The following is a 25509-nucleotide window of genomic DNA, read 5'->3' as shown; positions in this document are numbered from 1 at the left end:
GAAGTTCCTGGGAAGGGTGGAGAAACTTCATGGACTGCTGGTTTGGTGGGCACTTTAACAGCCCTTGCAGGCTGGTGCCCTCCCGCCATGCACAAGCTGGAGACCAAGAAAGCATGCAAGGGAAAGCTCTTGGAGCATAGTAACACAGCCAAAAATAGAAGGAAGCTGTCATTGACACCCGTGTTTGTCAGCTTCATGCTGGGCTGCTGAGGACGTGCTTGCTTTTGGCAAGTTGTCCAGGAAGAGCTGCCATCCATCTGGGACACTGAGCACTGACACAGGCTAAATAAGGAGGGGTACTTTGAAAGCAGCACATAATTAATGAGGGCGTGAAATGCCCTTGTCTGACTATGATCTGAGAGCACAGTGCCAGGGGGCAACACCACCCAGGCCCTTCCATGTGTGCTGCTGATCATAAATCCATGGCACGGTGGTCCTCACAGTGGGGGGATCCTTCAGCACAAAGCTCTCTGGGGACCCCCACTCCAGTGCGGCAGCAGCCTGCCATGCTGTGCCCACACCACGCAGTACCCCAGTCCTCCTGGGAGCAGGAAACCCCATGAAACCCTATCCCAGACTAAAACCATCCCGTGAAAAGCATGTCCCGGCCTAAAAACATCCCATTGAAAAACCTGGCCCGGCCCCAAATCATTCCATGAAAAGCACATCCCAGTCCCAAAGCATCTCATGAAAAGCCCATCCCGACTCAACAGCATCCCGGCATAGCCCTGCCAGCGCCAAACCCGGATCCCTCCAGCCCCAGGGGAACCCCCATTCCCACGCAGCCCCGGACATCCCCAGCAGGTCCAGCCCCCGCCGCGCCCGGAGCTGCCCTTCCCGGGCCGAACTACATCTCCCATCGGGGAGCGCCGGTCCGTGGGCCGGTCCGGGGCGGGGAGCCGGGGCGGGGCGGGCAGCGCCCAACCCCGGAACCGCGCTCAGCCCCGAGCCCGGAGCCCCCGGGCTGGCGGACCCGGCCATGGCCCGGCGGTGCCGGTGAGTGCGCGGCTCCCGGGGCTGCGCTCGGGGCGGGGGGCACACGCCCGGCTCGGGGGGTGCGGGCGGAGGCGGGCGAGGGGTCCCCCTCCTCCCGCAGACCCTAGGCTGCGGCATCGGCGATGGCTCGGGAAGGGCCGCGGGGAGCGGGGTGGAGGTGCTGAGCTTTGCCCGGGCCTCGGGGAGCGAGCCCTCCGCAGCCCGGCGTGCAGGGACCCCGCGGGCTCTCTGGTGGGGGGGAGTCTGGCTGCCTAGAGAAGATGAGCGGAGCGGGGAGACACGTCCCCGGCACCACTTACAAAGTGTAGCTTCAACTTTTGCCGCTTGGCAAGATGCTTGGCAGTGAAAACTTTGCAGATGGGTACATTGTGCTCTGTGCTGGGTTGGGTTTGGAGTGGGTTCTGGGACAGCTCCGCTGTCACTGGCCATGGCAAGGAGCAGCCAAAGCTGTTAGAAAGCACAAATGCTTCTTCTCCTTTTCCTCCCTTACCACCTTGGGATACTCATGATGTCCAAGGGGCAAATGCCTGGCACAGCAGACACCTACATCCCAGTGGAGAGTGGCGCTTGTGGGGTTGTGTCTGCGTGGCTGGATCTGCACATGGAAGACTGCAAGGGAGCACATAAAGGGATTGGTGATTGTGTTTGGGCCAAGGTTGTCCAGCATCACCGACTGTTGGGTACGGATGCAAATTCCGGGACTTGCGTCAACAGCTGAGCATCACGAGCCATCCACAGCTCTGTGGAGCTGCCAGTGCCCGGAGTTTCATGGTGACTTGATGGCTGGAAAATCGGCAGGACTGTGCCAGAGGGATGTACTTAGGTTTCCATTTCTCCTCCATATCGTGTTGTAGCGATTGGATGTTGGGTGGGCTCAGGTTTCAGCCTGCATCAGCATCAGAAATGCAGTGTGCTCCCAAAGGGCTGAGTCAGCTCTTCTAAGAAAGAATCTGTGTGACCAAATGGGGCAGTAGGTCCCGCTTGTGGGGTGGATTGTCTTGGAGGAGACATGAGCAGTGAGACTGACACCTGCTTTGGGGAGAGGCTGTTGGAGTGATGGGGTGGTAGATGGCACACATCTGGTACCAGCCGGAGATGGGCTGGGGGGCCAACAGACAGTGGTGGCAAAGACACCAAAATCTTTGTGGCAGTGTATCTTACGTGGCAAAAGTGGCAAATGAAATAAACTAATAGCACCAATATTTGGTGTTCTGCTTTTGCCGCTGTTGGGCGTGAGATCTGATAGCCCTGCAGGTGCCAAGGAGCTGATTGCTGGGCTCAGGGTTACTCCACAAACCACAATTTCAGAGCCAGGCTCCCTCCCTCCAGCTCCCCCAGTGCCTCTGGGACTTCTCCAAGGTGGACAGGGACATGTTCTTAAAGGGAGAGCCCTGGAGCTTTCTCCCCCTCGTGCCCAATGTGCTTTGATGCAAGTGGACCAGGAAGACTCGTTTTGTTTTAAAGTCTCCACAAATCTTTGTGGCTCAGATAAATTCAGGCTCCCTGATGTGCCCCCAGGCAGGGAAAAGCAAAAGCCTCTGGTCATGATTTAGTCATGAGACAAAATCACCATGAGCTGTGTGCCGGGTTAAAGTGAAAACCCAGCCTAATGAACTTCATCTTGGTAATTAGCACGGGGTGAAGAACAAAGAAAGAGGATATTGTAAAGGGGGATATTGTCAGGGGTGTTAAATATTAAGTTGTCTGCTGCCATAATTGGATTCCAGTGTCTGCTTTGTATTCATGGTTGAACACTGGATGAGGTGACTAAATGGGTTTGGAGCATCACTTGGCACTGAAAGCTTTAAAGGACAAAACCGGGCTGCAAAGTCACAATTCCTGTAATAAAGGTGAACGTATTAAAGGCTGGGCAGGGCTAATGCCACAGCTTCAACTCCTCTAGCAGACAGAGCAAGGTGTTGGCAGCCTGTCTGCCCTTTGCAGATGAGGTCTTTATTCACATGGCCACCTTGGATTTGGGGTTTATCCTCCGAGTGCCCAGTGCTGTTTAATCCTATCTTATAAACCATCCAGCAGCAGTGGGGCAGTTTGTTTCTTTTCACACAAGGCAGCCTCATTACTCCTCTGGATCACGACTCTGCTTAAAATCACAAGATTTGGGGGAGAAAACAAAAACCACCCCAAACCCTGTACTGGATTTTGGGTTTTTTGGGTTTTTTTTTTCCGTTTTGCTTTCTGATTGTGGCGCTCCTGTGAGTGCAGGGAGGGGATGCGCCTTTGCCGACCCTTCCCGCTCACCTGGCAGGGAGGTGAGATGCCCGCCGGCATCCCGGCTCTCCGGGAATCTTCTCTGGTGGAAGTGTGCGCCCGCCCCTCCTGGCCGGGCTCCGCTCGCCTTGGCACACCCCGGCCGGAGGGTTGGCTGGTCACGCATCCGTCACGGTGAGAAAACACAGCGGTGACGCGCTGGTCCCCTCCTCCTGCCCGCGGACACCCGCTGCGCTCGGAGCGGCCAGCTCGGAGCCCCGGAACGCCCCACGTCACGGAGAGGATGGAGCTGCCGGGGACGTGGAGATGTAGCGGTGTTCCTTTCTTAGGTGCTTAAAAAGACATCTGTGGTGGAGCCAGGCGGCAGGCAGGGATCCCCAGGAAGCCATGGCCAGGTAAGCACCGGGGCACCATGGCCCGGAGGGATGAGGTGCCTCCTGCAAGGGCCTGGCTGTGCCCAGCAGCCGAGCGCGGGGGGGAATTTGCAGCAGCCCTGGCAGCAAGGGTCTGTCACTTTGCAGGAGGTGCAGAGAGTCCCCCCAGCACAGCATGTGCCGGAACCCCTCAGGCCAGGCAGTGTGTCCATCCCTGCTCTGACCACAGCAAGGACGGTGAAGGTGAGGGGTCCTCTGGGGCACCGTGGTCTCCTCGCTGTCCCTGCAAAGGCAGAGCTGCTGCCCTGGCTCAGGGGCTGGGTGTCTGTGCCACACACATGCCTCCCGAGGTGGCTTGAGTACTGCAGGGACAAACCCGCCCTTCAGAGTGATCCAGCTTAGTATGCGGGGGAATCCACAGCATTAGGGGGGAATCAGTGCCTCTGATCCATGTGGAATCTGGGTGTTTGAGGAGCAACCCTGTGCCCTGTGCCAGTGTTGTCACCAAGGTGCCCCCACTTGTCCCACCTGCTCCCATCAGCACCAAGTGGGAGGAGCAGTGATTTCACCCTATTTGACTCCAAAAAGCCCTCCAGAGAGCTGTAGTGCTCTGCTGCAGAGCCCTCCAAAGGAAATTAAACCCCCAGGATGGGCTTGTTTGTCCCCTGTGTCAGGCGTGCAAAGTCCCTTTGTCAGGGCAGGTTCCCTGCAGGCAGTTCCAGACTGGCACGTGGAGGCTTTTTTGCTCCCACAGCTGTTTTTCCAGAGGAGGCATTTCTCCCTTAACTTACTGTCCTAATTCCCCACTCTTGTGTGGGGTTAAAGATGCCTCCTGGTAAAATCTGCAGTGTTTCTGTACCATTTCCTGAGCTGGGTCTTGCCAAGAAGTTTGGGGAGGAGGCGGCAGCACCTTGCAATGGAAGAGGGAGGGTTTCCTGGCATGCCGGCATGGGAAATGGGTGTGTGTCCCTGGCAGGAGCTTGGCCCCCAGCATGGTTCAGACCTGACCCTGCCAGGGCAATAGAGACCAGTTGTATGTTATTGACCCTCTTTAAACGAATGTCCTAATTGCAAAGTGGCTGGGGTTAGTGGTGCTGTGGGTCTCGCAGCCCGCGGTTAGCAGTGGTGTTGGTAAAAATAGAAGCGGTCAAAAAATGGATTTTTATTTTTACTCCATAAAGTGTGTCCTGCTCAGATGTTTTGCTTTCATCTCGAGTTGAGGCAAGGCAACTCACTGCTTCCACAGAGCACAGAGGAAAAGCTTTGTTTTGGGTCAGCTGGGAAGCTCTGGCGCAGCAAGCTGCAAACATGCTGTTTGACTTTGACACTCTCCCTTCTCATTTTCTTTTTTTTTGTGGTTTTTTGAGTAGTTAAAGGTTGCCACAATGTCATCTTGGAGCAAAATAACAAGTTAGCATTACACCAAAAAAAAAAATTGTTGAAACAGGCAGTTCATGAGCAGGCACCTCTGCGGGCTGCAGCTTGTGAGTAAGAGGCAGAAGGCATCTCCAGGGATCCTGGGAGACAGCTCTCACCTGGGACGGAGCCAAATCTCCCACTGGAGAACGTACACTCTGTTAACAATGCAAAAAAATACAGGGCAGAGACCAGGATTTTTTTTGGAGAGCTCCTTGGCCCATCACTGTGCTGGGTGATGCCTGCAAACACCGTTCTCAGCATCTTTGTAGAAATGGTGTCCAAGTGGACAATGTCCGTCAGCAGCCACGGGGTTTGATCCTGGCCCAGCCACAGCAGTCAGAGCAGGATTAAATCCACCGGCTCAGTCATCCAGCTTGCACATCCCTCTGAGGCAGACTGATGTCCAATGGACTCAAGAGGCTGCAAAACCTTTCTTAAAAAACACTATTTCTCTACTGACAGTGTCAGTGATGGCTCCTTCATATGTGCCATGAGCTCCAGTCCATGGTGGGGGGGAGGGAAAGAAAGAAACAGCCAAAAATAGAGCAGCTTCAAAGAAGTTCGTAAATAATAAACCAGCTTCCTGAAAGGGAGATAAAAATCCAGAAACTCCTTGAAGCCCTGGTAGCTGCTGTCAATTTTAGATGGAGCCACAGCAGCAGTATCAGATATTTCTTGGGCTTAAAACCCTGAATGAGAATTGGCAAAGGAAACACTATTTTCCCCTCTTTTTTTTTTTTTTTTTTTTTGTAAAGAAAATGTGAAAACTTAAAAAAAATTATTTTCCAAAATAATTTGCAAAATAACTTTTGCAAGTCCTGTTTGGTGGAGGGTGCATTTTATTTTTTCCCTGCTTGAGCTTTGCAGTCCCTAGATAAGGCTCAAGTGAGACACAGGCGTGCCTCCAGAGTCACAGGTATTTATTTTCATGTCCCTCTCTCTGTGGCATCCCCAAACTTGCCAGTGTTGAGGGTGAGGGCTTGTTTGGGCTCAGCGTACCTGTCTGTATTTCCAGAAGCATCCTGCTGCTTTGTGGCTTCACTCAGCTTTGCTGGTTTTGGCCAAAGTCCTTCTGCAAACCCTCCTCCCCCACCATCCCTGGGACAGCCCTGTGCTGCTTCTGATTCACCTTAGAGCCAAGGAAGAGTAGAGGCAGGGATGAAGGTTTATCCCAAACACAGCCTCATCCCACCACCACCTCCTCCCTGTCTTTATTGCCCAATTTTGGCTGGGCTCAGCTGGCCTTGCATCACAAATATTGTGTGGGTGAGAGCCCCGTTGCCCTCCTGGGAGGCAGGATCCAGCGCTGGGTGACACAGTTGGAGTAGCTGGAGCTGTCCCCATCCTGTGACTGAGCTCCCTGCTGGCAAGTGAGGGCTCTGTGGGAGTTGGCTGTGGGACAAGTTGTTTAACTAAACCTATCGCCTGTTCAGGCTAATCACTTCCTAATGCCTCTGTAATCCCATTTAAAGCAACTGGCTGTCTAGAAAGTTACTGGCTCCCAGGGAAAGGTTGGAATGACCCATCTGGCCACACAAAAAGTTCTCCCAACTGCAAGGTCTTGTCCAATACGTGCTTCAAGGTGGATATAAACACAGAATTTTTTGTCAAGCCTTTGCACAGATGCTGCTGTGGGTTTACACATGGCCATCCCTGCAGTGGAGCAATAAAGCTTAGGTGGCATTCAGGACCTCTTTCTGCTTTACTTTTCCTTACTTGGAGAGAAAGATCTGTTGAGGCACAGAGAAAATCCTGTTCTGGATTGTCAGTCTGTGGCAGGGAGAGGGTTCTGTAAATAATTTTGAATCTTTTTCTTCCTTTTGTTAAGAAAAAGACCAACCTCATAAGAGGGAGTCTCTGCAACTGGTTTCATTTGTGCCCAAAAAGAAGAGTTTTTTCCTTCTGGTTTGCCCACAGCCAGCAGGTTTACAGCTCCAGAGCTTGGGGAGGAGATGGCTGTGTTTGCTGGCACCAGGCAGATATCAGGCAGCTGCTCTGCAGCTTTGCAGCTCCTCTCCCTCCCCTGCTCCTCCTGCAGCTGTGTTTGTTTCTTGCTCTCCCATGTCCTTACTTTACTTTTCCCCCCCTGGATCCCGGGCGTTATGCTTGGCGGAGCCCAGCCAGGCTGTGGCCAAGGAAAAGCCATTAGGCTTTTGGCACAGCCCACTTCCCGGGGGCCAGGCAGCAGGGAGTGGGCTGGGGCTGAAACACAGCCTGGAGGAGGAAGGGCCCTTTGGGCTCACTGCTCACTTCCTACAAGGTTAGTTTTAATTCCTAAATCTGGAAGTTCTTTCCCACCCAGAACTGCTGTGAAGCTCTGAGCACATGGCAGCAGCCAGCCATGCTGTGCTACTCACTGCACCCCCTACATGCCCCCCAAAACCAGACATGAGCCACTGGTACCCCAACCCCATCTGGCTCTCTCTGAGCTGTGGAGAAGCAGGGATTTACTCACCTTCACTGCAATGCATCACCCAAGCGGAGCAGCTGGGACATGCTTAGGACAAGAAGGGGATGTTGCCGCAGATGAATTAAATCTGCCAGGGAGGTAGTATGATTAAAATTAGGATTGGCTGCATGGAATTCATTGCATGGAATTCATTATATGGTATCTTTTATAGCTCTCAGTTATCCCGTTCTCTTAAAGACACTGTCAGTGGGCTGATCTGGCTCCTGTTCAGTCTCCTACTGCCACTCAGTCTCCACTCCTGGATCATTGAAGGTCTTCCCAACAATAAAAAAACATTAATATAAGAATGATTTGGTCCTTGCTGCCCTAGGGTTGTTCCCCATGTAGGGCTCAGGCTGTTCTCTGCATGTGTTGTCTTGCCCAGAGTAATTGGAGATGATGTCTGGTACTTGGAACACAGCACCTGGCATGTCACAGATGGGCAGAGGAGGCCGGGGGAGCAAGTGGGTGACACGCTGTCCCTTGATTCAGAGGTTCTCTCAGACTATTTATATCCTCTCCTTTTTCAGAGATGGGTGTTCTAGGACACGGTGGAGGTGGGAGCTCTCCTAACAATCCGGTGTCTCCTCCTGACAAACCCAGGCGTGCTTCCTTCCCACTCCTCTGCAGAAAGCTCTAGGGAGAGCACAGCACCATGTACACCTTCCTGCCAGAGAGCTTCACACCGGTGAAGCAGAAGCCCTCCAAGGAGCTGAGGCCAATGTTGGGTGCCATCTTGCTGGGCCTCATCCTGTTCATTGCTGCGGTGGTGGCCTGGTGCTACTACACGGTGTCCCTGAGGAAGGCGGAGCGGCTCAAGACGGAGCTGATGGACCTGCGGGCGGACGGCTTCGTCATCCGCAACCAGCACGGCGAGGTGGTGTTCCGGCTGGCCTTCCGCTCGGGCAGCCTGGACCTGGAGTCGTGCTCCAAGGAGGGTGAGATCCTGAGCTGCTCGCGCTCCGGCCGGGGGCCGCTCAACTTCTTCATCCAGACGGTGAAGCCCAAGGACACGGTGATGTGCTACCGCGTGCGCTGGGAGGAGCTGGCGGCCGGCCCGGCCGTGGAGCACACCATGTTCTGGGAGGACGCCCACTGGTACGGGGGCTCAGAGATGAGCATCCAGCACTGGCCCATCCGCCTGGCCGGCTACCAGGAGCCCGTGCCCTACGTGACCAGCGACGTCTACTCCTTCCGCGACAGCTTTGGCGGCATCCTCGAGCGCTACTGGCTCTCCTCCAAGGCGGCGGCCATCAAGATCAACGACTCCGTGCCCTTCCACCTGGGCTTCAACGCCACCGAGCGCGCCCTCTTCTTCCAGGCCCGCTACAAGGACTCACCCTACAAGCCCCCGCCGGGCCAGCAGCCCTTCCCCGAGCTCAGCTACCGCGTCTGCGTGGGCTCCGACATCACCTCCATCCACAAGTACATGGTGCGCAGGTACTTCAACAAGCCCTCCAAGATCCCTGCTGAGAACGCCTTCCGATACCCCATATGGTCCACATGGGCCCTCTACAAGAATGATATCGACCAGGATAAACTCTTACGGTTTGCTGAAAAGATCAAGAAGTACCATTTTAACTGCAGCCACATTGAGATTGATGACATGTACACCCAAGCCTACGGGGACTTTGACTTTGACCCTGTCAAGTTCCCCAACGTAACAGAGATGTTTGCAAAGCTGAGGGAAGATGGGTTTAAGGTCACTCTGTGGACTCACCCTTTCATAAACTACAATTCTTCCAATTTTGGTGTGGGGATTGAGCGTCAGCTGTTCATCAAGGAGCCCTCGGGGCGGCTGCCGGCCATGGTGGAGTGGTGGAATGGCATCGGGGCCATCCTGGACTTCACCAACCCAGCAGCCCGTGACTGGTTCCAGAGCCACCTGCGCCAGCTCCGGCACAAGTACGGCATCTCATCCTTCAAGTTTGACGCAGGCGAGACCAGCTACCTGCCCAAGCAGTTCAGCACCTTCCGCCCGCTGTCGGACCCCAGCATCTGGTCCCGGCGCTACACGGAGATGGCCATCCCCTTCTACGAGCTGGCCGAGGTGCGGGTGGGCTACCAGTCACAGAACATCTCCTGCTTCTTCCGCATCATTGACCGCGACTCTGTCTGGGGCTATGAGCTCGGCCTCAAGTCCCTCATCCCCACCGTCCTCACCATCAGCATGCTGGGCTACCCCTTCATTTCTGCTGACATGATAGGAGGCAATTTTTTCCCCAATAAAACCAATGGGGCGGTGGAGATCCCCAACCGGGAGCTGTACGTGCGCTGGCTGGAGCTGTCGGCCTTCATGCCCTCCATGCAGTTCTCCATCCCGCCCTGGCTCTACGACAAGGAGGTGGTGGAGATCGCGCAGAAGTTCACGCAGCTCCACGAGTCCCTGGTGGCCCCGCTGCTGCTGGAGCTGGCGGGGGAGGTCACCGACACGGGCGACCCCATCATCCGTCCCATCTGGTGGATCTCGCCCCGCGACGAGGCCACTCACCGCATCGACTCCCAGTTCCTCATTGGGGACACCCTCATGGTGGCTCCTGTGCTGGAGATGGGCAAGCAGGAGCGGGATGTCTACCTGCCAGCGGGCAAGTGGCGCAGCTACAAGGGGGAGCTGTTTGAGAAGACCCCGATGCTGCTCACCGACTATCCTGTTGACCTGGATGAAGTTGCCTATTTCCTCTGGGTTTCCTAACAAGCTTCTTAATCAGCTTTGGAATAACCATGCCTTACCTAGGACTTTCTAACAAATAATAACTCTAATTGCACATTTCATTTGAGACTGGGGTGGAGGAAGGGAGCTAAATCGACTTCACTATTCTTGGGGATAATTTTTTTTTTTATTAGGGGATTGATCTTCATTTTTTTAATTTGGGTCTGGTGGTAGGCTCTGATTGGATTACAGTAGGCAGCAATTTATCTCTATAGGTCAAAAAGGAGTTGTCAGTCTGTCTGCAGACACGTGGTAAACCCAGCACCTTTTCAGTTCTCAAGGATTTGAAGGGTCGGAAGTTGCTTAGTGCAAGTGGGGAGCATTCCTAGTCTTCTGGGAGCACCTGGCACTGGGTATGGGGGTGTGTGCTGTGGGAGGATTGCTACAGCACAGCCTGCCATAAGTTTTTTAATATGGCAAATATATTCAAATGGATATTTTTAAGAGCATAAAGCAAAATAGAATTACATATATATAAATATATATATATACACACCTATTTTTTCCCCTTTTTGCCTGGCATGGCGCTGGACTAACAGTTGCCCCATGCTCCTGCTTTCCTGGGTACCAGGCAGGCCAGGTCACTCAAGTGATGTCCATGAATTTTAACTGAATGGGTTGCTTATTTCCTGCTGGGCCAGCTGCATCCCACCTGCTCACCCATTCGACTTCCTCTACAAGGCTCTTGCCTGTGTGTTTTGCCCAGGGCATCAACATTGTCTTTCCTAGAGCATCACTGCCTGTACCAGCATGTCCCATTTTTTAAAGCACTTATGACCCCACTTGGTTACATGATTATCCTGCTGATACCATCCTTTTTGGTTTTTAAGGACAGATGAGGTTTGTGGCTGGCAGAAGGGCTGCCTGGAGCAAAGCTGTCCTCAGACACTCCGTGCGGCGCGTCCCTGGGAACAGCCGGTTCCCGCGAGCGGCACGTGTCGTGGATTGACAGTGCCATTTGCCGGTAACCGGCTTGCCTGTGGGTGGAAAACACCAGCTCCGCTAACTGATGGGTCTGTGCCAGCGGCTGTTCTCACTGCACCCACGGAAATGTTCTCATCTAACGCTAAGTTAAGCTAATACCCATCTCAGGTCGCCGTTAGAGGTGATGATTTTGTTGAGGGTTTTCCTGAGTCAGCCCTCCTCTCTCCCCGGGAGAGTCCCGGGGAGCTTTCTCAGGCAGTGTTGGTGTTGCTGGAAGTGGGATTGCTGTAAGAGGCTCCTGGAGGGCATGTGGGGTCACGTCATCCTGCACCCCAAGTCCCCAGCAGCTGCTTCTGGGCAGATTTCCCATTTAGTTTTGTACAGGAAAATGCATTTACAGAGACCGGAGGCAGGGCCAACAGGATTGAAGTCTTCCTGAAGGCAAGATTTCCCAGCTCTGTCCCTGTTGGGAACATGTGTTAACCCCTGAATTTTTAATGAGCTTCTGCAGAATTGAATTGTAATATCTGGGAAGGGTTGGGCACCTTGCCCAGGCTGCGGCCAGCCAGGGACAGCCAGCATCTGTGGGGCTTCTCCTGGAATTGTGTCTGGGCTGGGCATGGGTCTGGCATGAGTCAGCCATGCAGGGAGATGGTGCATGTTTTGTGTAGGGTTGGGTACCATGAGGATCTTTCTCAAAGCCCATCTCCAGCCACAGAGCTTTTCAGGAGGCAGAAAAGGAGGTGCACTAAGCTTGAGGGTTGTGATGAGATGCAGGAGGAGAAATTTTACTGTTAGGGGCAAAATCTGAAGTGCTTTTGTAGTTAGGAAGAGAGGAAGTCTGCTTTTAGGGACTCCCTTAAGACCTGAATCTGCTCTGTGTAATTTAATCCCAAAGAGAGATGTAAGGGACCCTTACAGGTCCCTGCCCAACTGGAGCCCTAGTGTTTCCTGAAGCCTTTTTGTTTCTCAGGCTTTTAATTCTGAAGGACTGAAGTTTCTTCTCTGCCACTGGTGCAGATAATGGTGATGTTACAAGTTACAGACACCCTCTGGCAAGGAATTAATCCTGGAACCTCAGTGTCACTCATCCAGGGCACTGGCAGGATTTGGCCCTTGCCTGCAGGGTGATGTTGAAGGTGAGGAGATGAGTCTGGCCAAAGCCTTTAAGAAGGGCCAAGTGTGGAGGGAGCTTCTGCAGCCCTAGAAGTGCATGAAGACCATGCTTTGAGGGGCTCCAGCTCTTCCCTTTGCTCATGAAATACTTGTAATCCCTTGGCATGGGAGTCATTATGATGTCTTAAGAGGCTACCAAGAATAGAGGCTAGACAGTATTAAAGGAATAGTTATTTATTAGAAAGGCCTTCAAAGGATACACTTTGGGCACTACAAGGGCTTGGCCGTGACTCCACCTGAGATGGATGATGGGTTATGAGTTTTCACACTTTTATAAGTTTTGGTCCATTTCCATTTTGAGGTTAATTGTCCCATTACAGCTTCAGGTTATGAAGTCACATCCTCCTGGATTGCTCTCCTCAGTTTGCTGCTGTTTGTAATTTTTGGGCCTGAAGCTGCAATGGTGTCCTTGGTTCTGAGTCTGGAAAAGGATTGTTTTGTCTGACTAAACTGGAGGAGAACTTGCTAACACTTCATATGAAGTTCAGAGTTATATACTAATGCAGTACGGAATCTGGAAAATATGAAAGCTAAAACTTAAGGCATCAATTAGGTGGAGGAGGTGTTGTTGCACAGCTCAGCTGCCAGTGCAGAACTGGGATTCTTGGCACAGGACTTCATGGGAAGGATCCTGGCATGACCATGAGATACTGTCTTCTCTTCCCCTGGTTCTGTGCCACTCACCATATGCCTCACTCATGAGGAATGAGGCTGTGTGAATAGAAACACAGCATACCTGTTAGTACCCTTCTACTATTAAAATGATGGGAGCAGCCAGATGAGTGCCTTTAATATCCTTGCAGTGGTTTCAGGCACTGTCAGGAAGGTCATGGAGAAAATTCTCTACTAGACACACTGTCTTCTTTCTCCTCCCTTGAAAAAGAAAGGATTTTATTAACAAAGTTATCATTTTCTTTTATTTAACTATATCAATGAATGGGTAAGATTATAGAATATCCTTATTTTTCTAAATGCTGTAATTAGGGCACAAGTGGACATGGCTGTTTAGTGGTCCAGCAAGGAGAAAGGTAAAGCTGCTGAGAGGACTATGAGCTGATGTTGGGGATGGGCTCAGCAGTGCTGCCTTAACTGTCTCACAGGCTTCTAGATGGCCTTTCCATCCAACTTTTTACCAAAACCATTACTTCTAACACTATGCTGTAGCACTGCAGGACTTGAGGATCTCTGAGATCTTGCAGACCAGAAGGTCTGCACAGATACCTTGGGAACTGCTGCTAGGGATATTTCTCTGATTTACACCATGGGTCACTGGCCAAAGCTGGGTTTATCTTGTCTCAGCCAAGAAAAAGCCCCAAACAAGGTTTGGGAGTTGGATTCAGCCTTTTCACACATAATGCTTATGTGATTGAATTTTGAAGCTTGCACTGTTGTGAATCAGGTTTTCTGGATGCTTGTGTTTGTACATGCTGTCCTCTGTCAGACTGTAATGCTGGTGGGTCTGTTTTTAACCACTTTTATAATTGCTAATTGGTAAGAACTGTAACATGAATCACCTTGATTGAGATAAAATTTTGGAAAACAAAAAGAAGTTTAACTATGTCCATCTGTACCAAGTTGGTGGGGCTGGTGGTTCAGGGAGATTTGGGGCTTTTCTTACCCTAGTCTTCACTGAAATCAGGGTGGAGATTGTTGTTTCATTTAAAGCTTGCAACCTGCAGCTTTTATGTACATTTTAAAAGAAAAAACTGGCAGTAACCTCACTCTTGTGTCTGCAGTGGTGTTAGACAATCCCACTGGACTGAGGATTGTCCTCCCTTAGGTCCTGACTGCAAAGAGACTAGCTGTGCCGTGGGGCTGGCCGTGAAAAGGCCATGTCCAGGTGAACCCCAGTGTTGTGTCAGCCCCCACGAGTGGGGACCATACACAGCTCTAGGGTCGTGGCCCTATTTTTACAGACATTCACCCCAAAAAAGATACATCAGCACTGAGTCTGAGTGTCCACAGTCTGGACTTTGCTAGTCCATGCTGCTCTCAGAAGACACACACTTCGAGACTGTTTGTAGGGGATAACCTAGAGGAACCTGTTCTCAGCTTCCCTTGGGCTCTCCAGAAGGTCCTTCTGACTGTCCCCACTGTCCCCATGGTTCCCCTTTCCAAATGGCACTGACAAGCAAGGACATGGATGGAGTAGATGTTTGTGGCTGTGGGGGGCCAGGAATGGAGCATGTGAGACTCATTTAGGAGCCTGCCTTGCCCCAAATCACCCCCCTTTGCCCCAAATAATGTTTTTCCTTCCCTTTCCATTGTTACCACACAAACCATAGCTGCCTTATGCCATTGGGCATCACTAGCAGTGGCCAACCTATACAGCGTGGCTTGAGGGTTGAGAGTGACTTCATTTCACTCCTTTTACAATAAAAGACATTTTCCCAATGCTTTTCCTTTGACTTCTTCCTTGGGTGCAGGTGCCATCCATACACTTGGCTGATGATCACGTGGGAGATGAAGCTTGCACTGCTGAAGACCTTCGGGCAGGTTGACAACTTAGAGCACTCACAGCTGTGCAGGAGATGCTCAGTGATACAGATGTCCTCCTAGGAATCAGTGCTTTGGGTTTGAGTTTGGTTTACATCCTCATAAAACCTGGTGCAGTGTGTAGACAGCGTGTCTGAGGCTTGCCACGGACATGGGGACGGTAAGTGGGGTCAGCTCTGTGCTGGGTCTCAGCTACATGGCAGTGCTTGAAAACACATCTACAGCTGTGCAGTGCACAGAGAGGAGTGTTAGTGGCAAAATCCAAACCCCAGAGGAGCTACAGGAGAAGCCCAGTTTGTTGCAAACTGGATTTCAAGGAGGTGCCTATGGGTGATAGCAGAGCAGTGGCTGCTGGCCCAGGAGACCCGAGCTGTGAGCCTGTCCATGCCTGCCTGAAATCACAGCTTTGATTAAAAGTAAGAAGAAGCCAACAGGCAGGCAGAGACTGAGGCTGGGGGTGACTATGATGAAAGGACAAACTGACAGCAGCAGAGCTCCTTTAGGCACATGGCCAGGCTGGTAGCCTCAGGAGAAAGTACAGCCTTCTCAATCTGGGCAGGAGCTGCCAGCCTGCAGATCCCTTGTGCCAGGGGAGCCATGACGATGGTTTGTGCTGACACAAAATCCCAGAGGCCAAGTAGAGAAAAACACATTTTTATTTGTTTGGGTTTTTTATTTTGCCTGTAGGGCTGGGTGTTTTTTAGCTCAGCAGTCATCAAAGAGGGCAGTAAACTTCCCCTGCCAAAAAACAGGCAGCCTGTGGTGAGCCAGGTTCTGTAGGAGAGTCTCATGTCACCAGCACCTCCAGCAAAGAGCTCGTGCACAGCACTGAGTGTAAAAAATCAACCAGGACTGAAGCTTAGCAAAGCAAACAAGAGGTCCCTCCAACAGCACACAGCCCCCATGTGGCAGGGGCGTGGAGAGGTGGCTGTGGTGCCACCTGCTCACAGGATGCCTCCAGCACCTGTCCACTGTGGCTTCCTGTGACTCAGCTGGGCAGCAGGGAAAGGCACTGAGGGACAGAATGGAAAGGGATGGAGGGGACATTTTTGCAGCCATGAGACCAGGCATCCAATGTCACCCCCAGGGTTTGCAGGAAGTCCCAGTGTTGCCTGTTTTTTTCCCCGTCAGCCTGTGGTGCAGGTGGGTGGCAGAGCTGTGTGCATGCAGAGCACATTGATCACACGGGCAGAGGTACTGCATGAGGGTGATGGAGTCTGGCTCTCGCTTCTCTCAGCACTGTGGGCATGAGTTTTGCAGAAAACTTTTTTTTTTTAGTGCAGTAACAACAGCCAGAGGAATTTTGCTGGGCCACCCTGGGACCCTCTGGTTTCCCCAAGACCAGATGTGGGGGACCATTTGCAGCTTCAAGCAGCAACTGTAGAAACACTTTCTTGGACTTGGGGGAGATGCTTCATTGGAAACTACCATCCTGGCATGGGAGAAAGCCTGTAGTAAGGATTCAGTGGTGTCCTGTTAACCCTAAGCACAACTGCCAGACTGAACATTGTTTTCCCTTTCACATCCCTGCATTAAGGCTGGTTTTCCCTCTCCACTGCCACACCAGCAATAGCATTACTGCAATTCCAGCTGCTTTCAGGGGCATCTAAAAGATGTTCTAGCTCATCCCACTTGGCACTGCTTTTGTGTCCATGCAGGGTCCTCGTGATGCAATGGACCTACTGATGGATAACAGGTTTGTGCCAGTTTTGGATCTGCTTCCTCTGGGCACCAAACAAGCTCTCAACTGAGATAAATGTTCCCCAGACCCAATTTGTTTATTTTTTGTATGGAGCAGCCCTGGGGCAAACCCTTAAAAAAAAGGAGCTTTCTCTTGCCCTGGGGCTGCATTTTTACCTCCCAGTGCCCACAGCTTTACCTCCCAAGTGCCCACTAGAATTGTGCTGGAGCCAGAAAAGTGATCTGTCTCTCTTTGGGAAGGCATATTGCAGCCCAGAGAGCCTTGGACTCTCTTAAACTGCTTAGTTGTGTCAACCTAAAATTTCTTTTTGCTTAAAAACAGCAAGAAACATTAGACCAAGAGTGGAGAGTGTTTCACAGCCAGCCTGGTTACCCCAAGCCTTCAGGACCTGCTGGGACACCTTCATTCTAGAGAGGTCACCTCTATGGGCAGAAGGATACAGGAGGATCCACCTGTCATGGACAGGGATCTCCATGAACACAGGATGGGAAAACATCCTCAGTGGGGAAATTGAGGCAGCCTGGTACTCAGGCTGGTTTGTTAATTGTCTGAACTCTCTGAGGAGGTCATATTCTCTCCTGGCACCTTACAGACTACACCTTTGTCCTAAACATGGTCCTAAATCACACATGGAGCCTACTAAGTATAAACTCCTTCATGACTTGGTACTAAGATGCAATCTTGATTGCCATGAGATATCACCACATTTTATAGGCTTACCTGAAGGCAGACTATGGACATGGCTCTACAAGCAGGTGCTGTAGCTTTCTTGCTGCTCAGATAGCTCAGGCCATGGGAAATGCAAACTCCTAACTCCTGCACCAGCTCCCATCTCATATACAGGCTGCAAATTGAGTGCCTTCCTCTTCAGGACAACCACAGACTGATTTTGTAAAAAAAAAGTACTTTGCTGCAGCTGCCTCTTTCACTAAGCACATTAAATTTTCAGTGTCCCAGGGGATCATCTGTGAAACTGGGTAACAAAGGAGACCATGTAATTGCCTTTAGACAGAAGAAGCGTGCACGGCACTTCTTGGTGGGAAAAGACTATGAGCAGACACTGTTTCTGTCCATTACACTTGTCACAATGCAGTAACAAAGACACCCATCCAATACATTTTAATAAGTTATTGTAGAACAATTGTCACACAGAACAGAGGTCTCAGTGTCTCCTTTAAATTTCATTCTGAAATATTGCTGCATTAAAAATTATGAACATTTCCCGGTCATTAAAGCCACTAGTAAACAAATCACTGAGTCCATTGCACAGCTGAAGAGGAGCCCGTTAGGAAACCCAGAGGAAATAGGCAACTTCATCCAGGTCAACAGGATAGTCGGTGAGCAGCATCGGGGTCTTCTCAAACAGCTCCCCCTTGTAGCTGCGCCACTTGCCCGCTGGCAGGTAGACATCCCGCTCCTGCTTGCCCATCTCCAGCACAGGAGCCACCATGAGGGTGTCCCCAATGAGGAACTGGGAGTCGATGCGGTGAGTGGCCTCGTCGCGGGGCGAGATCCACCAGATGGGACGGATGATGGGGTCGCCCGTGTCGGTGACCTCCCCCGCCAGCTCCAGCAGCAGCGGGGCCACCAGGGACTCGTGGAGCTGCGTGAACTTCTGCGCGATCTCCACCACCTCCTTGTCGTAGAGCCAGGGCGGGATGGAGAACTGCATGGAGGGCATGAAGGCCGACAGCTCCAGCCAGCGCACGTACAGCTCCCGGTTGGGAATCTCCACCGCCCCCTCTGTCTTGTTGGGGAGGAAATTTCCTCCAATCATATCTGGCAGTACAAATGGGTAGCCCAGCATGCTGATGGTGAGGACGGTGGGGATGAGGGACTTGAGGCCGAGCTCGTAGCCCCAGACAGAGTCGCGGTCAATGATGCGGAAGAAGCAGGAGATGTTCTGTGACTGGTAGCCCACCCGCACCTCGGCCAGCTCGTAGAAGGGGATGGCCATCTCCGTGTAGCGCCGGGACCAGATGCTGGGGTCCGACAGCGGGCGGAAGGTGCTGAACTGCTTGGGCAGGTAGCTGGTCTCGCCTGCGTCAAACTTGAAGGATGAGATGCTGTACTTGTGCCGGAGCTGGCGCAGGTGGCTCTGGAACCAGTCACGGGCTGCTGGGTTGGTGAAGTCCAGGATGGCCCCGATGCCATTCCACCACTCCACCATGGCCGGCAGCCGTCCCGAGGGCTCCTTGATGAACAGCTGACGCTCAATCCCCACACCAAAACTGGGCGAATCTATGTGTGTAAAAGGATGAATCCACAGAGTGACCTTAAACCCATCTTCCCTCAGCTTTGCAAACATCTCTGTTACGTTGGGGAACTTGACAGGGTCAAAGTCAAAGTCCCCATAGGCTTGGGTGTACATGTCATCAATCTCAATGTGGCTGCAGTTAAAATGGTACTTCTTAATGTCTCTTGCAAAATTCAGAACTTTATCCTGGTTGATATCTTTTTTGTAGAGGGCCCATGTGGACCATATGGGGTATCGGAAGGCGTTCTCAGCAGGGATCTTGGAGGGCTTGTTGAAGTACCTGCGCACCATGTACTTGTGGATGGAGGTGATGTCGGAGCCCACGCAGACGCGGTAGCTGAGCTCGGGGAAGGGCTGCTGGCCCGGCGGGGGCTTGTAGGGTGAGTCCTTGTAGCGGGCCTGGAAGAAGAGGGCGCGCTCGGTGGCGTTGAAGCCCAGGTGGAAGGGCACGGAGTCGTTGATCTTGATGGCCGCCGCCTTGGAGGAGAGCCAGTAGCGCTCGAGGATGCCGCCAAAGCTGTCGCGGAAGGAGTAGACGTCGCTGGTCACGTAGGGCACGGGCTCCTGGTAGCCGGCCAGGCGGATGGGCCAGTGCTGGATGCTCATCTCTGAGCCCCCGTACCAGTGGGCGTCCTCCCAGAACATGGTGTGCTCCACGGCCGGGCCGGCCGCCAGCTCCTCCCAGCGCACGCGGTAGCACATCACCGTGTCCTTGGGCTTCACCGTCTGGATGAAGAAGTTGAGCGGCCCCCGGCCAGAGCGCGAGCAGCTCAGGATCTCGCCCTCCTTGGAGCACGACTCCAGGTCCAGGCTGCCCGAGCGGAAGGCCAGCCGGAACACCACCTCGCCGTGCTGGTTGCGGATGACGAAGCCGTCCGCCCGCAGGTCCATCAGCTCCGTCTTGAGCCGCTCCGCCTTCCTCAGGGACACCGTGTAGTAGCACCAGGCCACCACCGCAGCAATGAACAGGATGAGGCCCAGCAAGATGGCACCCAACATTGGCCTCAGCTCCTTGGAGGGCTTCATTGGGATTACATTTTCAGTCAAGTGCCCTTCTTTGGCATCCTCCTTTGGGAAGTTTCCATGTTTTCCCAAGCGATGGGTAATCCGAGTGTCCATTATCCCTTTGCAGCCTCAACACCTGGTTAGCAACTTTGCTGCTGAATTCTTTTACTCCAGCTGGTGAAGAGAAAATCCAAGATGCTGCATGAAGCTATGTCACAATGTCCTTTCCAAAGCTTGGCTGCTCACACCTGCAATGGTTTTTCATAAAACAGAGAGTTATAAACACCGAAAAAACCCAATTAAATCTTGCTGAGTGCCGCAGCTCCCCTGCTCTGTCTGCAGCCCAGCCTCCCTGCCCTCTGGCTCTGGCTCACTTTGCTCTGCAGTGGCAGCCTGCTCACTGGCAGCTGTGCTGAGCTTTTTTGGAGCATGACTGTGCCAGGATTCCTATGACCCTCTCTTGGCTGCAGCCTTGCTCTGTCCCACTGAGCAAGGATGAAGGGATGAAAGTCGGACTAGAGCCTGGAGGAGAATGGGGCCAGGACAAGGGGCTGGTGCCTGAGCACACAAGCTGGACATCACAGGCTGAGCTGTGTTTACATTAATTATGAGCCCTGCTGGATTTCCTCTCCTGCCCACAACCTCTCTGCATTAAATACAGGCAGAGAAATGCTGCACTGAAGTTTCCGGCCTCCACCTGCTGCTCCCCACCACACTCCCAGGGATGCAGCTGGCAAAAGATGTTTTATCTCCCCCCCGCCCTTTGCTCCTTCCCTGAACTGCATGGGGATGTGGGGGTGTGGGGATGTGTTTCTCTTTCCCTTCAACTGCCTGCCCTGCCACCTGTTCCAAAGCCATCACCCCAGGAAAACCCCTCTGGCCCTGTCAGGAGAAAAAGGGAATCTTCCATTACATCTCTGTCTCTGTTTTTTTATTATCATTCAGTTCTCCTAATTAATTACAACTCAGGAGCTCCTGGGCTTATGCCAGGCAAGATGCTATACTGCAGTGGGGCTGGAAGACGTTTTGGTACAGAGTATGAGGATCAGTGTGTTAAATTGAAGTTGTTGCAAGACCAGGACTACATCAAAACCTTGTTTTGCTGAGAAATGCACAGAAGGTGACATGTTCCAGCTGCATCAAGCATCACCAAGCCAGCTACTGCAGCACAGCTGAGTACCTACTGCCTACAAAAACACAAGCAGGAGAAACTGAGGCTGGAGGCTCAAGGCAATGCATTCTGTGCGGCTGGGTTTGTGTCTCCTCTGGCCCCTTCCTGGGTTCTGTGTGATCTGACAGGATGAAAACTTTCAGGAGCAGCCTATATGGAGGGAGGGAAAAGGAGCCAGTTTGCTCATCTGATCAGTGCCCAGCAATAAATGGCTGGGTGTATTTACCCGTGTCACTATGACATCGGTATCTAAATATACAGAGATGATAAGCCACCCAGGGAGCCATTAAAAATGCCAGAGGTCACCACATTTTGGACTGACCACAGCAGATCCCAAACCACCCAAATTAGCTGCCTGCTTAGTTTTTGGAGTGCATTCTTGGGACGAGAGAGACTTAGCCGAGAAAAAGAATGGAGAAAAAGCCAAGAAAAGGAGTGGATAAAAATGTTCTCAGGCAAGCCCTGGCCAGGGGAGGAGGGTAAGAAAAGGAAGATTATTGCTGCCCCAAAGAGATGGTGATCCAGGACATGGGTGGCTTTGGGGAGCAGGTTGCATTACACATGCTCGGGGCACTCTGCCAGACCCAAAGTGCTCAGACCTGGCAGCCTCCCAGTGCTGGCCTGGCTCCTGGCACGGCTTTGCAGCTCCGGCTCGGGTGGTTTCCAGTGAAACCCTCGTGTTTTTGCAAAACAACATTTTCACTTTGAAGGTGTTATTGTGTGCTGGGTCAGTCCTCAGGAGCTTTCTTCCTCTTCTTCCTTCCTCCTTTTACCGTCCCAGCCAGCCTGGAAACAGGACTTTTCTTTAAGACAAGTTGCACCATTTTCCAGGGTGAAAAAATAAGGAATGGAAAGAGAAGGTTTTCGTCTTTCTTTTCCTTCTGTCTTTTTTCCTTTATCTTTTTTCCTTTTTCTTTTTTTCTCATATATATATATATATATATATATATATATATATATTAAGCAACACATTAAAAACCCCAGAACACATGGACATCATGACTCAAAAATTTGTCCAAGAATAGAGGATGTGAGGGAAGTTTGCAAGCTTTCTATGCAGTGATTTCACTCCCTGACAGTTGCTTTAAATCCCTTGGTTTCCCCAGGAGCAGAAGATCAGGGGCACAAAAATCATATACAAGCAAGTTGGAACTCCTGGGCCAAGCCGTCCTGTCTCCAGGGTTTTTTGTGTTTTCCTCACTCGTGTGATGTCATGGGATGCCATGTAGATACCCCAGCCCTTCCCCTCACAGAGAAGAGGTGAGATGTGACAGGTCAATGGGGACAGCAGGCACTGGCACTTTTGGAGGCAGCACAGGATGAAACTGGGATTCCTAGCATAGATTCCACCAGGGTAGAAGAGTTTCTGAAGCTGCACACCCATCCTTTAAGATTTGTGTCTCCAGAAAGCATTAATCATCTGCTGGCCTAGCTGTCAGCCTGAGTGATGCCCACGGGTGATGAGAAGGACTTTTGCTAAGGGGTGCACAGAGGTGATCCAGAGCCCAGATCCAGCCCTATCCTTGCTTCCTCCGTGGGTCACAGAGACCCTTGCCTGTGAATATTTAACTGGTCCTTGCAGAGCCTCTCTGCTCTGGTGGGTGCATAATTAACCCCCCCAGAGTGCAAATGTTCCCAAGCCAGGCTGTGCTGAATTCTGCCCTGCAAGCCAGATGTCCCCTGGATACCAGCACTGTTGTGTGTTATATTTGGGCTGCTTTATCAGGTGCTAATCAAGAATGGATCTGGGCCTGTCTGTTGCCCAGGCTGAAAGAAGCCAGGATTCCTCACCCCAAGGATCTTAGCAGCACTTAGCACGCACAGATTAAACATTGACATTGCTGTGATAAGCCGAAAATGAGCCAGGACTTTAGACCCTCTTATAGCTAAACGGGAGCTTCAAGGGTTTCAAGTGATAAAACACAAATCAGCCAGCTCAAAGGGCAGCTGCACACCTAAACCCCTTAGTGCACCTACCCTCAGAGTCTCCTTCCCCCAGACCAAACTTATCCCTAGAACCTCCCCCAGTCTCTTGCACCTGTGTTGCAAGTTTTTCAGGCCTCTGTTCAGGTTACAGCTATGTGATTCCTGAATCCTCAGATTTTCAGCATTCTAAGACTCTGAGGCTGCCTCAGTTGGTGCTAAGAGCACCAAGGTCACGGTTTTGATCCCTGTATGGGCCATTCACTTAAGAATTGGACTAAAGGATGATCACTGTGGGTCCCCTCCAATACTCAGAATGTTCTGTGATTCTGCATATGTTTACCTTCTTGGTGGTTCAGGGAGAGCATCACTCTTTAAAGAACTCATCAGGAAACAATTCTTCCTTTAAACAGAAAGGCAGTCTTCTATAATGAAGTTCCTTTTACAGGTTATCAAACACTTAGTCACTATCAGGTGCTTTTAGGGAGATTATACAACATGTCCTAGCTGAAAGAGCCATAGGTAGCTAAACATAATAAGCCATAAACAAACTACTGCCCTGTCAAATGCTGCAAGAACTGATTAATCATTTACCAAGCCCTTTTAGACTGTTTAAAATGGACCTTTTTAGCAGAAAAGTCATGCAAAGTAGAAAGCATTTCCCATTAGCTCTCATTTCCCACAGCAGATTGACAAATATGGGTGGTGTATGGGGAATTTATTGACAATAAAGGGACTCAGGGGAGGTTTGCTCACCATTTTTTTCTGTGCATATAGATGGTGTGAGACAACAGGTATCTGCTGCCCCTGCAGCTGAGGAGGGAGAGCCAAGGTTATTGCATGAGCTGCCACAGATTAGCCACAAGCCTGACAAGGCTTAACACAAGGTGGAAGTGGCTGGGGGGTGGCTGCAGAGGGTGAAGTGACATTGCTCCACAGTCCTTGGGGTGCAGGTAGGGACAACAAAATCTCTGGCAGCAGCACATGGCACTTACAGAACACCTGCAGCAGCACGAGGAGGTGGAGAGAAAGGACACAGTCAGAGTCTGTCCCTCAGAGTCTGCTCAGGATGCTGCTCCACCTGGAAATACACTCATTTGTGTCCTGAAGCAGGGAGGATACCAGCCCTAATGCGGAGTGCACCCCTCACCCCAGGTCTGGGCTTTTAGAAATGCCTGATAGCTCCAGTGATGGATGGGAATGACTGGCCTCACTGCTTCAACCCTCGGCACATGGGGATCTCACCCAGCTCCTTGGGCTGGAGCAGCAGTTTGTTTCATATTAACCGCATGCCAGACGCAGAATTGGACCAGCTGGGAGGCCTGTGGCTGTACCCTGCACATGGAGAGACCTTCACCAGCTCATGCCACCAGACAACTCTGAGCAGGCCTATTTCTGGAAACCATCCTGATTTTGGGGACTCTGCCCTGCTCCCCATAGTTCCTGATGCCTGGGGGGTTTTTGTCTCACCCCAGCGTGAAGGTGGCCGCACAGACATTGCTGGTTTCTGCCTGTACAGAGTGCTGCTGCAAAACTGATTACCATGTGCAAGCCTGACAGTGTCATAAGCCCCCTGGAGCCTTGCAAAGCCTGCTTAGGTCTAGAGCAGTAATATTACCTGAGGTCTTTCCTAATCCAGAGGATTCCAGTCCCTCAGTACTGGGAAAAAAAGGTAAGAGTTTACTGCACAGGTCTTTCATTCCTAATTCCTACAGGAACAGGAACTGGAAGATCCATTCCTGTCTTCTTGTTCAAACTCCTCCTCCAAAGCCAGCAGGAAAAAAGCCTTGAAAAATCAACTTTTTTCCCTGTTTCAGATCTCTGACTCCTCAAGATGCACAGAGTGTCCATGTGCTGCTCCAAGCTGCCAGTAGTGGCCACAGCATCCCACTGCAATCTGGGAGCTGCTCTGCCCATATCCTTGGGAAGGAGCTCCATCTGCCGAGCCAGTGGCCCAGGCTGAAACCCAGGGACCTTTGTCAGACTTGTCCCAGGCATCTCCTGGGTAGCACCGAGCTCATCAGACTCTATTTACCAGGATCAGTGCTCGTGAGGAGCTCCAGGGGGATTTTGAGGTGCCTTCCCCTCAAACAAACCAAACAAGGAGGGATTAGCAAAGCACAGGTGAGAGGAGAAAAGGTCTTTGTGTGCCACAGCCGCAACCACATGAGCAGTCTGGGGGACTGTGGAAATACAGGAAAATGGGGGGAAAAAAAGGGTGCTGTCATCTCAGTCTGCTTTGAATGAAGTTGGTCATCTAAGCTCATGCCAGGTGAAGGAATGAGCCAGGTCACCTGGATCACAGTCAGGCTTTCTCCCATTTAGACCCAGGCTCAGCTGGCAGCTCCTCAGAGAGATGAAACTCCTGGGAGCTGCTTGCAATAGCAAAGAATAAAGAGGCTCAATTATTGACAGCTTTTCTTGGAGGGGAACTGCTCTTGCTTGCTATTTTCTTGTGACAATGAGTCAGACCTAACATGAGGGCAGGACCAGGTGGGTCCTTGAGGGATGCTTCAGGCCCTGCATGGGTTAAGCCAAGTGCCTGCCAGGGTGAGATGTCCTGGGCAACGCACTTCATGCCTGCACCTGTGGGACTTCTTGTGGCACTTATGCACCCACAGTGGGAGATGAGGCTCTCAGACGGGCTGAGTGCATCTGTGCTGGGCTCCCCACGGACT

The 25509-nt window shown here is 51.8% G+C and overlaps 2 protein-coding genes across 4 annotated transcripts in view; one reads left to right on the top strand and one right to left on the bottom strand.

Annotated features, from left to right (window-relative positions):
* Positions 1 to 849: 849 nt before the first annotated feature.
* On the top strand, positions 850 to 14671 carry LOC119695412 (myogenesis-regulating glycosidase-like). Of its 2 annotated transcripts, XM_038123867.1 has the most exons (3): positions 850 to 996; positions 3555 to 3620; positions 7998 to 14671. In XM_038123867.1, exon 3 carries the CDS (start codon positions 8123 to 8125, stop codon positions 10157 to 10159), a length of 2037 nt encoding a protein of 678 aa, XP_037979795.1. In that variant the 5' UTR covers positions 850 to 996; positions 3555 to 3620; positions 7998 to 8122; the 3' UTR covers positions 10160 to 14671. The 2 variants fall into 2 exon arrangements, with proteins under 2 accessions (XP_037979795.1, XP_037979796.1); XM_038123868.1 differs by lacking the exon at positions 3555 to 3620 and having other exon boundaries at positions 872 to 996.
* Positions 14672 to 17567: 2896 nt separating this feature from the next.
* The window catches only part of LOC119695411 (myogenesis-regulating glycosidase-like), a 29494-nt gene continuing 21552 nt past the window's right edge, over positions 17568 to 25509 (bottom strand). For both annotated transcript variants that reach the window (XM_038123866.1, XM_038123865.1), the window contains one exon: positions 17568 to 19985. In XM_038123866.1, coding sequence (XP_037979794.1) covers positions 17761 to 19851 — 2091 coding nt within the window. In that variant the 5' untranslated portion in view covers positions 19852 to 19985 and the 3' untranslated portion in view covers positions 17568 to 17760. The remainder of the gene's footprint in view (positions 19986 to 25509) is intronic.

This window comes from Motacilla alba, chromosome Z (assembly GCF_015832195.1).
Source record: "Motacilla alba alba isolate MOTALB_02 chromosome Z, Motacilla_alba_V1.0_pri, whole genome shotgun sequence".
In the NCBI taxonomy this organism is placed as follows: Eukaryota; Metazoa; Chordata; class Aves; order Passeriformes; family Motacillidae; genus Motacilla; species Motacilla alba.
The sequence above is the reverse complement of the archived record's forward strand: the minus strand, read 5'-3'. Positions and strand labels throughout refer to the sequence as shown.